Consider the following 16047-nt stretch of genomic DNA (forward strand, 5'->3'; position numbering starts at 1 on the left):
TAGGGGCTACAGCCTTCAGTGCTTGGCCCCTAAATACCTGTACAACAAGATATCTTGCTGATTATCTCTAATAAACAAGTTATCTCTAATGTAGATGCTTTGAATATGTTTGGCATCCTGCTGCACCTAACTCAGACTTAATGCAACCCAGACTCTGCAGAGGATGCTTTGAATTTGCTGACATTTTAAGTAACAATATTCCCTGAATGTCACTACCTCAGGGCCTGCGGAAGGAGGGGCGGTGAGAAAAAAAAACATTGAAAGTGATAAGAAAAATTGTGGTCGTCTGGTCTCTCTCTCCTCAACTACCCATGTCCCAAATAATTCACCTTCAAAAATGCTCTGCCCTTTTCTCCGACACACAAATGCACATGCGTGCAGTCTGTCCCTCGCACCCTGTCTGCCCTCTCTCGATATGACACAAGCTCATGCAAACTCTCCTCCAACCCTGTCTGCCCCTGTTCCTGTCATATATGTGACGGGTGACACGCCTGACCATTGAACCCCCAATAGCGCACTAGAAAATCAATGTCCTCCATGTTGGCATGTGTCCAAAGGGCCCATACAGAGCGCACCGCTGCCAGCATGCTGAGATGAGGCTTTCAAATGTCATTGGTTGAAATGCAATTTGGCTGGGAAATATACACAGATATACACACACCCATCAGCAGTATCGTTGCATGTAGAGTCTGTTTGTACTGCTTCATTTAAGTGACAAATTAGCCATCAATTCAGGGCGCAGTGTGAGAAAATATTTTCTCAAAGAGACAGAGGCAACAGATTTTAAGTACAAATATTTGTTTTCATATTCTTGTGCATTAAAGATTAGTGTGTGCAAATTTTTTTTAGATTTTTTTCAATTTGCTTTTCGTGTTTTGATTGTCTTCATTGTCCATGGCATGATAAAGCCAAGAAAGAAAGCCAATTAAAGTTTTTTGTTCTAACCAGGCGCGACCACTACAAGCGATAGAACATTTTCTTGCTCGTTTAGTTTTCTATTTATGTGGCGTCTGTTAGATCTCATTAGCCCTAAATCCCACTCCTCTTAACTTTAATACTGCCTTCATGTGCTATCGGAATTATCATAGTAAGTCCTACAAACCTACATTGTTGTAATAAAGTCTTTAGTTTGGGCAATGGAGGAGTCAGGAGACAACAAATCAAGTTCAAGGTCAGTTCTTTTATTTTCAATTTCTTGACGGTAACCGTCGTTATCAAGAAGTTTAAAGAAAATGTTGCACACTCTGGCTGCTGTGGCGTGGCTCTTATGTCTCCCTCCGCTATTACTATAACAAAAGACAGGTGATAAAGATCATTGTGAACCAGGTGACGAGCCTTACCACTCTCTCTCTCCCGCAGACCGACACATGACCACGCCCACCCATGCCGCAGTTGCGTTCAGGTGCTTCGTTGTCAGAAAGAACAGGAAACATGATTGATGCCAGGTTCATTCTTGAGTAGTTCTTGGGGAACTTTTATTTTGATAATGACATTTACTTAGTCAGGTTGTACTGTGTAAACATGTACAATATGCATCAAATGGTTGCTGATATACGTAAATGTTAATGACCGAAACTGCAAGCGATAGCAAATACCTGTATTTAATCTGAAACACAAAATTATCTCTGAGTTTCCTAGTCATAATTACTACTTGAAGGGTCGTTCATGTTCAACTTCCAAATAGAAAACTCTTATTTATGATAATTCCGATAGCACTTGAAGGCAGCAAAAACATCAAACATGTTCTCCTCAACCAGGAAAACAACAACGTCTAGGGATCTTACTCACCAGTGTGTTTTTATATTCAAAAACAGTTAGACAAACTTCAAAAGTTTGACTATTTTTAACTTGATACTCTTAAAAACACAACACTTGGAAAACGCAATGACAAAAGACATCCGTCTGCATATATAAGGCTGTAGCAGTGGTGCTTTAAAGGGGATAACCACTTCTGCATTTATGTTACATAAAATAAAAACACAATAAGGCCACAAAACATTTAAGTTGGAAATTAGCGCCCCCGAAAGGTAATGGGGTAGAACTATTTATATGAAAATAAAATTATTTCACGTTGCACATATATGGACAAGTCATATATCACATGAAAGGTCTCATTCTCATAAATTTGGCTGTACAGTTATTAGTTGCCCTTATACTGCAGTTTAAAAGATTTTTCAAACTTTATATATCATTGCAAAGGGTTCTCAACCCCAATGATACCTAGATTGAGCTTCTAGTCCACTCAGAGGCCGAAATATACAATGAAGCAATGAGGGTGGTGCTTGAACTGAAAATTAGACTGAATGTCTATGGACGAGCACATTTTTGAGGGTGAAAATGCGCCACCTACATTTCAGATCTGTATATTGTAATGAAATGTGATAGCGATTTATTTTTTTTATTTTTTTTGCTTGCTGCCATCTAATGGAATGAAATAAGACTTTTCAAAGTGAGGTAGAGGGAACAAAACCAGAATCGCATGTTTACAATTGCAATTACAATTTTATATATATATATATATATATATATATATATATATATATATTATTATTATTTATTCATGTGACATGCAATCACAGGTGTGCATATATCAACTAGTTGACAATGATTCTTCAGCAATAAACTACATAGCCTATGAATTTTTGAAAGAGAATAAATCCGAATTGCAAACATTTGTTTTGAAATGTATACGGTTAAAAGAGTAGCGTGTTGAGTGAAATTAGTATTTCAAATGATTCATTTGTAGGCACTGCAATGACGTGACCAAGATTTATATTTTCAAACTGTAGCATTTGTGTCAATGCCATGCATTCTGACATGCTTAGATACTCCACAGAACTAAACGCTGAATGATGTTTCAGGTAATATCAATTCAGCTATGCGCTGTTTACCTGACTCTCCCGAAACCTTCAAGTTCAGTGCTGACATTAAAATGCTTTTAATGCTAAGAAAACGGCAGACGTTCCTTTTAATAAATGACAAGCAAACAATATTGCCTAGCAACAGAAGCTGCACCGAACCGCCGTCATGTTTGGAGCCAGAGATTCAAGCGAGACATTTATAGCCAGAGGCCAGTTTGTCTGAGATGATAGGTTACTGTTTTTCTAACATTTTTAAAAGGTTTGGGTCATGTTATGGAAAACATTTGAGATGATAAAAACTTGACATAATATCTTGCGTTATTGCTTCTTCTCAAATAAGTGTGGAGAAAAATGTCTAAGCTGAAATAAGGATTGGAACCTGCAGTCTGGAGTTCTTAGAGGTATTTTAAGTCCAATTATAATATTAGCGAATTTTTTCGTAATTTATTTATTAAAACATTTTTCATGACCACTTTCCACCCTCAGTATGACACTTGGACTGTTTCTGCTACAGGACCTTTAAGACTTCTATATGTAAATTAGCTCTGTTTTGATTGGCTAACCTCCATGTACCTGGCGTAGTAGTACACTGTCGTTTATTGAAGTGGGCCAAGTGGGCAAATATATATATATATATATATATATATATATATATATATATATATATATCACATTAATGTGCTCATAGTTTTGATCAAAACGAGCCATAATCTGAAGCCATTTATTTATGTCATCTGAGAGACCGTTTGTAGATCGGATAGTATTTCTTTCTTCATGTGGCAAATTCATCAGTCTTAGCTTGCAGCAACATACATATTGACAGCTGAATAATTGTCATCACGATGAATTGTAGCCTCCAACAAAGTTCTGGTAGTGTCTGAAATTTGTGCTACAGAAGTAAGAAAAGAAACCTTCAGAAAGACATAAATCCAAGTCTGATGGCTAACTCTCTCTCTGTCTCTCTCTTTTACTGTGAAGAGACAGTTTTGCTCCACATAAAGTGCTCTAACAAGCAATCCAGGCCAGGTCTGTTTCTTCAGCTCCAGAGAGCTGCAGTCTAGCCTGTGTAATCAATCACAGTGTAACCATCTATTCCTGAAGACCTGCTGAAGCAAATGATATGCAGTAGTAAACTCAGTACCCAGTTAACGGTCCAGAAAGGGGCTACTCTAAAAAAAAATCCCATCGCAATACTTTCCATGTTGCACTAATGAGGTAGTTTAGATTGAATCATTATCTTGCATGTAATTGCTTGTGTTTTTTTTAAAGGATTGGACAATGGGTCAAAAACAAAAATTGGACCACTACTAGATAAAAATGCTAATCTTTTATCAACTAACAATTACATTTTCATTGTATCTGTTGTAGTATTATGAGTATCATAAATTATCGAAATTTTTTTGAAAAAAGCTTTAACATTACTATTTTATGTCAGCAAGGAAGAGACATTTTTCATTAAATATGAGCATTACTAATTTGTGTAAATTGAACAAAATAATGTTTTTACAAACGAACTACTATTTATCTAAGAATTTTTTTAAGAATCAGTAATTTTGTGTTTGAGTAGTTTTATGTGGGATTTTTTCAAAATTATCCCAAAAATATATAGAATTTATAACATTAATTCATTTAAGTATTGATTCAGGTCTTAGTTAAGGTGAATTTAATTAAATGTAATATATTTTACCAAAAACTTTTTATCCATTCTGTTTATGAGAATATTTAGCCAAAAACCGCAGCAAAAATCATGGCAATCTCCCATTTATTCCTATTGGGAGTTCTGCAGAGCTTGTCAGATTGAGCGACCTTAACCGGGGGGGGGTTGGGGAGCTTAGCGAAGGGTCAATGTTTGCATTCATTCTACACTTTGCATCAGAATGGTTTTTACGAACAATTTATGTAAGAATGGTTTTACGAAGAATTTGCATAAGAATGGTTTGCACAGTTTTTCAAGCGAATTGTCACATTAATGCATCGTTTAACATTAGTACAGCTTTTCTGAACTACTAACGGAAGAATGTTTTTACAAACGAATTGTTTCATTCAGGCGACAATTTACATAATGGTTTGCAAACTATTTATTTAAGAACAGTTTTACAATTTGTCACCCTCATTCATCAATTAACATATGTTGTATTTTCGAAAGACATTTGTTCTAAACTAAAACACGTGCTAATTTCATGATGTTATGTATTTCTTGCCTTTCTATTTTCAAGAAGGGCAAAACCATTTGAAGAAATGTTCGGGGCAATAACAACTAAACCTAAATCTTTTTCCATAGACATGCTTGGAGTTGGAGCGCTATCTTCAGACAGAACCCAAGAGACTCTCTGATCTCTTTGACGAAGAACTAGATGGCTTTCTCACCCCCTCCTTCTTGAAGGATGATGGTGATGAAGATCTATTTGACCCCCTCCTTCCCAGCCTTAACAATCCACCCAGCCCTCCTCCTCCTCACCTCACTCCACGCAAGGAACCCCTTTCTTCCTCTTCCTCCACTTTGACTTCTCCAGACATTACCTTAGGGGTCAACGCGGCCCAGTTGAATGCTGTCACCTCGCTAACACCGCCCTCATCCCCGGAACTGGGCCGTCACCTCATCAAACCCACCCACACACTCAGTGCCTCGCCCGACGGGACTCTCACGCTAAAGTTAGTGGCCCGAAAGGTGGGTTTGAGTACCGCCAAGTTTGTGGCAGCCCAACCTGTTCCACTCTCTCCACAAAATGGGAGCAGTGGCGTACAGAGTGACGGGGAACAGGGTGGCACCGTGGGAAATAGCGAGATGGCAGAGAACAAGAAGAGGGTCCATCGCTGCCAATTTAACGGGTGTCGGAAGGTCTACACCAAGAGCTCACACCTGAAGGCACATCAGAGGACACATACAGGTAAGCACTTACGTTGGGTGATATATAAAATATTAACAATATAGCCTATTCGCAATGATGTTGTTGACAATAGAACTATTAGTAACTATATAATATAACCATATAACTATATAATATAAATATAAAGCTTGTAACTTCTGCACCACCAAACAGTATTGGAAAAATAATGACCATTTTCAAAAATATTTCCTTAAACACTCCATCGTCATTTATTGGTCAAAGAAACAGATATTCCCACCCTAAACTCGCATCGTTGGTCAAGCCAATGTTGCTGTATTGGACTGGGGTGCGTTTTCCAAATATGGTCACAAGTTCCATCGTTACCAACATAGTTAAATTATTTGGTGTTTCCCGAAACCGTAGTTCCAATGAACATTCGCAAACAGCATTGCAAAATTGTGTGGTTGGAACTACAGCTCTTTACCTGTGGTTAGAACCATAGTTTCTTATTAGTTTGCTGAGTGGACATCATTTGACTTCACCGAGGCTTCTATATCTCTCATTCCATATATATTTTAACGCTGTCAAGACTTTGACCACGTTTACATGCATTTAATAAAATGACATATTCCAGGGTTTTGCAGAAAGCGGCGTTCTGAAACGTCACGTAAGGGATTAAAGGCTGTTAAGATCAAGCGCTTTATCACATAAAGTTTCTGTCGGAGAACACAGCTTTTTTGTGTTTATGTTAATGTATAAGTGCCATTAATATGTTTTTGAAGTGGGTGCATATGCATATGCTCAAGTGCGTCAGGGGAACACAGAAGTCTAATATAGAGGGAATCTACTGCAGCGCATCTGTCGCATTAAAAAGTGCATGCAGTTAAATCAAATGGCTTTCTGGTGTACGTGTACATTAGCTATTATAATTTAACATTTGCCAAAGTTATTACTCCACCCCATTAGTAACGTCATTAACGACAGTTCGACCAACGTGGTTCAAAAGATGGATGTAAGACATAGTTACTATGGTTTCGGAAAAAAAAAACGTGACTAGCTAGTTAATTTCTGCAACGATGCATCATACTGTGGTGTTTTCGCAGTGAGTTATGTCATTGTATGGAAAACGCATCCCTTGTGGGGATGCTCAAACAAACAGAGAAATGTTTTGAAAATGCCACAGAACCCCTAATGGCTTGTCTTTGCATATTCAATTATCAGAGAAAGTATTTTTACATAAAAAAAACTACATACTTTGTGAATATCGCAATGATTTTAACATGCTTTTTATTTTCCCATTAACTGTCCTAAAGACCAAGTCATTTTAAAATATTGACCGTGTTACCGTAGGCCAGCTCTACTCAACACGCAGCCCTCGAGCAATCTTTTGCATCCTGCGTTATGCGTTATCATAATCAGAAATATATTTATCAGCAGCCTATCAAATCTGTATGAATTGTGAGGTGTCCATTTTCATGAGGATTTACGCTAGTTCTCTACATTGCTGAATCATGTTAGAGAGGGAATTCAACTGCAAATAAAACAAGTAAATAAAAGAAAATTATAATAATAATATCTGAGCATGGCTGATGTTGGTTAGCATGCGCATTAATACATACTACATGTGCACTCACGCGGTATATAAAACAAACATGCGTGCTCGCAATCAACACTGCACGAACCTGTCCATCTCTTAAATAGCTCATCAGAGATATGTAGTCATCATGACAACAGTATTTACAGGAAAAAATAACAGTTAATGCAAATGCTTATTAGTGATCTACTAAAAAGTTAAACCCCATTCATCATTAATTGTCTAAATCTAACTTTACACGATAAAGGACAAGCTGATGTAATTAATGATGCTTAGTCGTCGCCATGGCAGCTTGTCTGTCCAACCCCCCCATGCCCAAACATTTTCTCAAGGTTGCAACAGTACTTCCTCAGCAAATTCGAATGGCGCAGGAAACGGCCATAATTCTCTGTCTCTTCGATCTCAATCCAAAAGCACTCAGACTGCTGTCCCAAAGCTGTCGGCCGAGTGAATAACTGCCACATGATGGATGGACTGGCTCGGATGAGACATATTTGCCTGTATATTTCCCTACATCTGCCCTCGGCTGGTTTACACACCAGAGCTGTTCCCCAACCCACAAAACCCAAATATACAACATGCTAATAGTTCCCTCTGAAACTTTACAAAGTATTTTAGGTGTTTATATTATTTCATGAGGACTGAGGGTCCAGAATGAACAAGATAAGGCCACTGGCAAAGCATCGTTCTTATACAGGTAGATAGCAAGTCTGGTAAAATGGTCAAAAAACTACTGTTAGAAAACAAGAAATCAAGTAAAAATGTATTGAGGATTATTCTTAAATACAATCAGATACATCACTGAAAACAAGCCTTAAAGGAGTAGTTCACCCAAAAATCGAAATGTATTTATTATTTACGCTCATGTAAATCCAAACGTATTTGATGTTATTTTTTTTCCTGTGGAACACGAAAGGAGAAATTTCGAAGAATCTTAACGCAGCTTTATTTTAAACAACAACAGTTCATGGTGACTAGAGATCGAACAATATTGGATTTTGCCAATACTGATAACTAAGGTGCTGGGAAAGGCCGATAACCAATTAATCAGCCATAGTTTTTAAAATTGAAACTTTTTAAAATAAAAAAAAACTTTTAAATATAAACAAGGCCAAAACACACCGTGGACTCTTATATTGTAATACGAAATGGTGGAAAAACGATCAGAAACTATCGCCATGGAATTTTGCCGATAACCAATAGTTCCAAAAAGCAACTATCGGCACCAATGAATCTGTAATACTGACCAAGTCTGTCAAGCTCCAAAAAAACACAAAAAAACACAAAAGTATTCCATGATTTTCAAAGTCTACTAAATCAATGCAATACCTTGCTTCCAGCTTTGTTTGACGAATAGGGTGAAATTTAAGTCTAAAATGTTATATTTGATTTATTTAATCAAATAAGCTACAGCTTTTCGGTGTATAAAGGCTTACATTTCAGTCTGATCCTCACATAAAGCTAAAGAATGTCTTCAGAAGACATGGAATATAACACATAGGTCATATGGACAACCTTTTTGTCGTTTTTGTAGCTTGACCGACATGGTCACTATGAACTGTCCTTTAATGGAAATCAGCAGGGTAAAGATTTTTTCTATTTCTTCTTTTGTATTCCACAGAAGAAGAACAAAAATTCATGCATGGTTTGGAATGTCATGAGAGTTGAGTAAATATAAACAGAATTAAACATTTTGGGTGAAATATTCCTTTTATTCCTAAGGTATAGTTCATTTACCCACCCTCATGATATCCCAGATGTGGATGACTTTCTTTCTTTTGCAGAACACATACAAAGATTTTTTGAAGAATATCTCAGCTCTTTAGGTCCATACAATGCGAGTGAATGGTGACCAGACCAAATTAGAATCTTCAAAAATCCCATAAAGGCAGAATCAGAGTAATCCATACGACTCCAGTGGTTTAATCAGTCTTCAGAAGCGATATTATAGGTATGGGTGAGAAACAGATCAATATTTATGTATTTGTTTTTCTACAAATCTCCACCTTTGACCAGCAGGTGGTGATATACACAAAGAATGCAAATCGGCAAAGTATGTAAAAGTGAAAGTGAAGATTTATGAAAAAAAGGACTTCGATATTGATCTATTTCTCACCCACACCTATCGATATTTACATTTATATTTACATTTATTCAATTTGCAGACCCTTTTATACTAAGCAACTTACAAAAGAAGGAAATATAAACAAATCATCTTAAGAAGACAGTGGTACGAAAAGTGCCATATTACAAAGTTTCACTAGCATCAGAATAGTAGCATTCAAAACAGACTAAAGTGCAACAATAATTTGATTTTTTTTAGTGACTGGTTAAGTGCTCATGGAAAAGATGTGTTTTTAGCCATTTTCTGAAGACAGAAAGTGAGTCAGCTTCATTTATAGGTCTGGTCACCATTCACTTGCACTGTGTGACCTACAGAGCTGATGTATGCTTCTAAAAAGCTTTGTTTGTGTTCAGCAGAAAAAAGAAAATCATACACATCTGGTATGGCAGGGGGGTGAGTAATTCAGTGAATTTAGATTTTTGGGTGAACTATCCCTTTAATTTATACCGCAGTTTTGCTACTCAGTGTTGTTTAAAAAAAGACAAAGATACTGATAATTTTCTGTCAAATCAGTGTTTAAACATGCCCTGTTGATTGCTTGCTGCACTAATTCAAACTTTAAACTCATTATGCATTATTTATTAGCCATATTCTTTCTGAGCATTTTCTGTGTTGCCTTTATCCGACATAAACAAAAAGCAGAGAAGCCTTCTTAAAATATGAATTCAAAACGATGCGTCAATTCATTTGCAATTAGCAAAATCCTATTTATAGGGCATTACTACCTCAATAAATTTCACGATTAAGATTTGTACAGGCAGCGTGAATGAAAATAACATTTCCCTCTGGAGCGTTTTATGAATGGTGTTTGGGATAGAGATAAGAGTGAGTTTTCAGGGGGAATCAGCGGAGCTATGGGAGGATAGAGTGGCGGCACTTGTTTCCACTTTGTCTCCCTTTCACAGTTCCATTATAACAAAGTCTGATTTGAAAAACTTGGAGAGCGGTGATAGGCAGAAAATGGCTTTTTGCTTGGTGCGGCCGAGAACTCCTGAGATAATAATGAGACTACTCTCTGCAGTTTAACTGAGAAAATGTAATTAACTGAGACTCAGGCACCTGTAAGGCTGCTCGGAGAGTGTGTGTGTGTGTGTGTGTGTGTGTGTGTGTGTGTGTGTGTGTGTGTGTGTGTGTGTGTGTGTGTGTGTGTGTGTGTGTGTGTGTGTGTGTGTGTGTGTGTGTGTGTGTGTGTGTGTGTGTGTTAGGGGAAAGGTTGTGTGATGGGGGTGGGGAGTTGCCAGGCAACTGGTGTGTCTCAAATTGGGACTCTATAATTGGGAATGATTCTCTGGTCTTTGCGCTGGTTTCATCTTACCAATAGTCTTGTCCGTGCACCCCCAATCCCATGAGTGCACACGCTCACACACACGCACATATATCCTCTTGTACATACATGTATCATGTAACATCCCCGTTGCCAGGCAACTGTATCCTCCCCTGCCAGTAAGAGCCGTAATTGGCTGGTGGCACAGAGGGACAGACAATGCCAGCTTCACTGTTTGCCTCCTACGTTAGGCTCCTGCCCGGTTGCTAGGCAACAAAATCGAGCATCCATGCCTCCCTGACTTATAACTGGCTGGTGCTGCGGTCATAGTGAGGACAGGTCTAAACCTGTCCGGCTTAATGTGACTAGAGTGTTAATGCGTGTGAAAAGTAATGCAATTTAGCACTCAAATTCTGATCTAAATTTAGATGTGATCTACAATTTATCAAGAATGTGTGGTCAACATGCATAGATGCTAAGCACTTTAAAGGAATGTTCCAGGTTCAAAAGTTAAGCGCATTTGCTGCATAATGTTTATTACCACAAAAGAACATTTTGACCTCATCTACTTAAAAAATAAAATAGAGCTGTCAGAATTAACATGTTAACAATTAAAAATGTTTTAAACCTGTTAATTTTCTTAATCACGATTAACGCTTTTACCATTAATACAGTATATACACGGGTGTGAACGCATACACCTGGAGTCGTTACATGGACGCACATGCCACAAACAGAAACACAACAGTGCCAGAGCCCTTCTACCAGCCTACAAGCTTAGAGTAACATAGCATAACGCAGCGGTACTGTGGTAACGTGCTCGTTGACTATTAGGCTCTCTTGTATGTTGTATGTCTCGTATTATCCTTAAATAAAATTATCTTTGACAGCGCTTCCCTGTCAGTTATAAAATGATAGGGAAAGATGCTCTTAGCGCAGAATGAGACATTTTTGTCTGCAAACGCTTTTCATATGGAGTTCAAAGCGGTGCTTGACATTGACGTTGATGCTCTGACTCGAATCATGAACACAGCTTCACGATTGCTTTTACAGAGTGGATAGCCACAGTCTACTGGCTGATTAATATTGTGGATGATTAGTTTTAAGAGATTTAATTCGAATTGCAATAAATATGCAACCTATTTGCGGACTAGTTCTTTCAATTAGTCAAACTTCCACTTAGATTTGGGGAAACATTTGATTTTACTTGAATATTTAACCCAGATTTGTACTTTTTTTTTTATGTAAGTCTAAATAAATTTTTGTGGTAATCAACATTATGCCACAAATGCTGTCAATTGAGCTCAACTTGTATTGAACCCAGAATGTTCCTTTTAAGAAATTATATAGGGACATTTCCATTTCATTGTTTGCTTTGTTTTAGGAAGACTACTAGTTATAATGTTAGAACTTGTTATTGTATGACAATCTGACTTGTTTTATTGTCAGTCTATTTGAATGAAAGCATAACCTTGTTTCGGAAGATTTGTGGATATGGCAAACAGTGAAGACAGGGCCAGCTGGTTGACAGTAAATATGAAGTTCCTCCCCCTTACACATTATTACTACTCCAATTATCACCTCTCCCACAGATCCAAATAAACTCTGCCTGCCCCCCACTTATACATTACATCCAGCACTGCTAATGAACAAGCTACGAGACCCCTAACCCTCTCCCCCACTAAAAATACACAAACAAACCCCAGCGTTCCTGCAAGGCGGCTTGCAACCACACCGGAAAAAATGCACCATCGAAAATGGGAACGCAATCTCTCCCATCTGTTAAACGCTGTGAAGATCTCATTGGAAACTCATGGAGTGCGAGTTCATTTGGTCCGACAGCTGTGCGCTCTAATGACAATAATGTATTTCATAAACTCCAATTGTGTCAACACTCCTCTGATAGGTTAATCAACTTAAAACAAATGAATTAGACGGCTGGCTGGACAGCGTCGTTGATTTCAGGGCCCCTTGGGAGAGAAAGTGTGTTTTAATAAGGGATGTGTGCTTGTTTGTGTGTCTGTATCAGGGGAGAAGCCGTACAAGTGCTCATGGGAAGGCTGCGAATGGCGGTTTGCGAGGAGCGACGAGTTGACAAGGCACTACCGCAAACACACCGGCGCCAAGCCTTTCAAGTGCAATCACTGCGACAGGTGAGACTCAAAACACCACATGATCACCTATGTGATGCCTACTAATGGTAATGACATGTCAAGTAGTGTGACATGCAATACTTCATCTAAAAAAGTATATAGTCATTTCGGTAAAAGGGCTCTACTGCCCTGTTTTTTTTACTGGCATGGTCTGGCCAGTGGTTCACATTTTTACTGGCCCTGCCAAAATATACACTGGCCATTTTGGGGCCATTAAAAATAGCTGCTTTTACCATCATGGCCTTAAAAATGTCCGAAGCTAAGTGTTTTTTTTATATATATATTACGTTTTTAAGACAATTTCCCACAAACTTTTAGCACATTTATAATTTGCAAGATATGATTTATGCCTTATGTAGTCTCATACAAGTGCATAGAGATATAAATACATCATACTGACCTCAGACGTCCCACCATTTTCACTGTTTTTAAGCAAAGAGTTCTGAGGAGCAGAGGATGGGTTTTTGGTCACCCGTTTAGTCATGCTGTCAACTTTTTGGCCTTGTGTAGTTTTCACAACCAGATCAAAGATTTAGGCCTAATCACTGAGTTAAAGGTTTGATTATTGGCTGAATGTAATAAACATATGAATCCATGAGAGAGGAGATCTTGCTACTAAATCAGTTGTACATGTAATATACAGTAGGTAGACATTAGGCCTAATCTATGAATTAAGAATGTGGATATAAACATAAAATTAGACAACCCAAACAAGACCAACACTGACACAAAGAACAGAAATATAATACCTACACAATCCAGAAATAAGAAATGTAACCGTAGGCTAGACTGTTTTAAATGAACAACTTTGAAAATAATTATAGCCATAGTTATTTTGTTTCTTTTCATATCAAACATCATTAGCATATCAAATTCATGTTTACTTTTTGAAACATTGCCTAATTAAATGTTTACTTGCATTTTGAATTCTGAGCAGCTACGATATCCAGCCACGTGGATAACCGGATAGCAGTTTACGTTTCATTCAACGCTTCATCTCTAAAAGTGAATTAATGAGAGAAATGTGCTTTTTGTTTTTGACTGTGGGAACAAAACTAGCGCTGTGTCAATTTACAAATGTACATGCACGTTAAACAGTGTTTACGCTGCACGAAGAGAGAAGGATTTACAGTTCAGTAGAATGACACTGTGAATTTATTGTGTTCCGATGTGTAGATTACTAATATTCACCAACATGTAAAAAAAAAAAAAAAGTGGGAATTTCGCACACCGTGAACTTGGAGTGTGCCGGGACAGATAAATGTTGTGCAATCCCGCACCGAAAGTCATGAAGTGGTTTCTTTTTCTGTGCAATTTTCAACACATAGGCAATTAATGCTGCTAAGGCCGAGGACAGTTCTTGGAGAGCGTGCTCTGTGACGCGACTGTACCTTGGAGCATCCAGTATATAATGCAAACGCATGTCTTTGCGAGCAAAATATAATCGCAATCACTCGTCTCTGAGTGCTTGGAAGGATTTGATCACTCCTTGTAATTTTTGTACTCTCTCGCTTGTTGTCTGCTTGCACTAACTTTATAAATGCAGCACTGGCCCGATCAGGTAAGTGACAGTTCTAGCAACCGGCCCGAATGTCTTTCACAATGGGCCATCGGGCAGTCGCTATTGTCGAGCTTTGGGGAGTCTAATAAAAACCCTTTATTTTACATGGTGTAAGCTTTATCTCACTTTTGATGTTCACTCTTTCGAGTGAACAATGTTTTTTTATCCATTGATTTCACTACATTTGCACCTCTCATTCACACTAGAAAGCCATTTTCCCCACTGAAAATGAGCATTTAGAAAACACTCTCCGATTTGAATGGACATGGCCTAAATTTATCATATCTGATACTGCTAATAGGGCTGGGTAAAAATATAGATTTTCAGACACATTGCGATCTTTGTTTGAACGATCTCGATATCGATTCTTAAAAAGCAAGATCGATCTTTCAATTTATGTGGAAACCCTCTATAATGCAATTAAATCACTCTCGTGTGCAACCATGTAGCTAAAAATGTCTTTGATTAGCCACTGGCCAGTAAATGTTCAGATTTTACTCACCAGTGATTGAGTAGTATAGTGCAGAAGAAGTTATTAGCACAGAGGCACTTTCACTGCGTGTTGAGAGTAAAAGTTTGGTTTAAATCGTTCTGTTTGTCCAAAGACAAGATCCACGAATCCATTTGTCATTGATTAATGTCTCTTTTATTTCACACTCTGTTTGTTAGTCATTTGTTGATTAAAAACAACAAAAAAAGAAACATTTATTTCTAATCACACATGGATCTGCTAAAGAATTGACACACATCTTCTCTTGTTATTTGCACTTACTGGCTGATGCTGCTACTCTTAAAGAGACAGTACAGATTATGCACATGTTCTACATATCAATGTAAATACTTGTAAATAACACAAATTATGCAAGTAAACAATAAAAATGTACCAAATATATATATGAAAGATAATATATGCAATATTTCAAGACATTAATTGATGGAACAGACTGAATTTTTATATTTTTCACAAGCTAAAATGTGACCAATATGATGAAAAACTTTATATTAATATTTTAAAATTTTACCTACAAGGGCTGCCTAGAAGGTTCCTTTATAATTAAGAGAATTAGCTGACAGAGAATTTATTTTATATGTAAGCAAAATTGACATTGTAACAGAAATGTACACATATGAATCAACATCCAAATTGAATCATGAGCTTTTGAATCAGAATCGAATCGGGAAATTTGTATCAATACAAAGCCCTAACTAATAGTGCCTGTCCAAGATGGCATCGTAACTGAAAATTCTGAAAGTGTGACTGCAATATCAGCCTTTGCATGATTACTGGGTGCAACTTTAATTAAGGTTACATCCCAACTAATATGTTTCCATTTGAAAATGCATTACTTTTTTGCGTTTAAGACTCATCCACACTGGAATAGCATTTTCCTTCACCTACACTTTCTGAAATGCTCACCATAATCTCATACTTTGCAAAACAATGATGTTAGGAAACATTAGTGTAGATGTGGCCTAAGGCGGTGATTCCCAACCTTTTTTCTGCCACGGCACACTTTTTACAATTAAACAAATCCCATGGCACACCTCTATCCCACTGTCCCACATAACCATTGTTGATAGTTTTCCTTTTCAAGAACTTCCATGTTTTCTGTCCATTTTAGTTGCGTTTACTCGTAATGTTCACAAGTCATGTAGGTACG

At 37.5% G+C, this 16047-nt stretch overlaps 1 protein-coding gene across 1 annotated transcript in view; it reads left to right on the top strand.

Moving 5' to 3' along the window:
- The window catches only part of klf7a (Kruppel-like factor 7a), a 70656-nt gene that overhangs the window by 47316 nt on the left and 7293 nt on the right, over window positions 1-16047 (top strand). The window contains exons 2-3 of the mRNA XM_052127316.1: window positions 5143-5749; window positions 12702-12825. Coding sequence (XP_051983276.1) covers window positions 5143-5749; window positions 12702-12825 — 731 coding nt within the window. The remainder of the gene's footprint in view (window positions 1-5142; window positions 5750-12701; window positions 12826-16047) is intronic.

The sequence above is a fragment of the Xyrauchen texanus genome, chromosome 5, assembly GCF_025860055.1.
Source record: "Xyrauchen texanus isolate HMW12.3.18 chromosome 5, RBS_HiC_50CHRs, whole genome shotgun sequence".
Lineage (NCBI taxonomy): Eukaryota > Metazoa > Chordata > Actinopteri > Cypriniformes > Catostomidae > Xyrauchen > Xyrauchen texanus.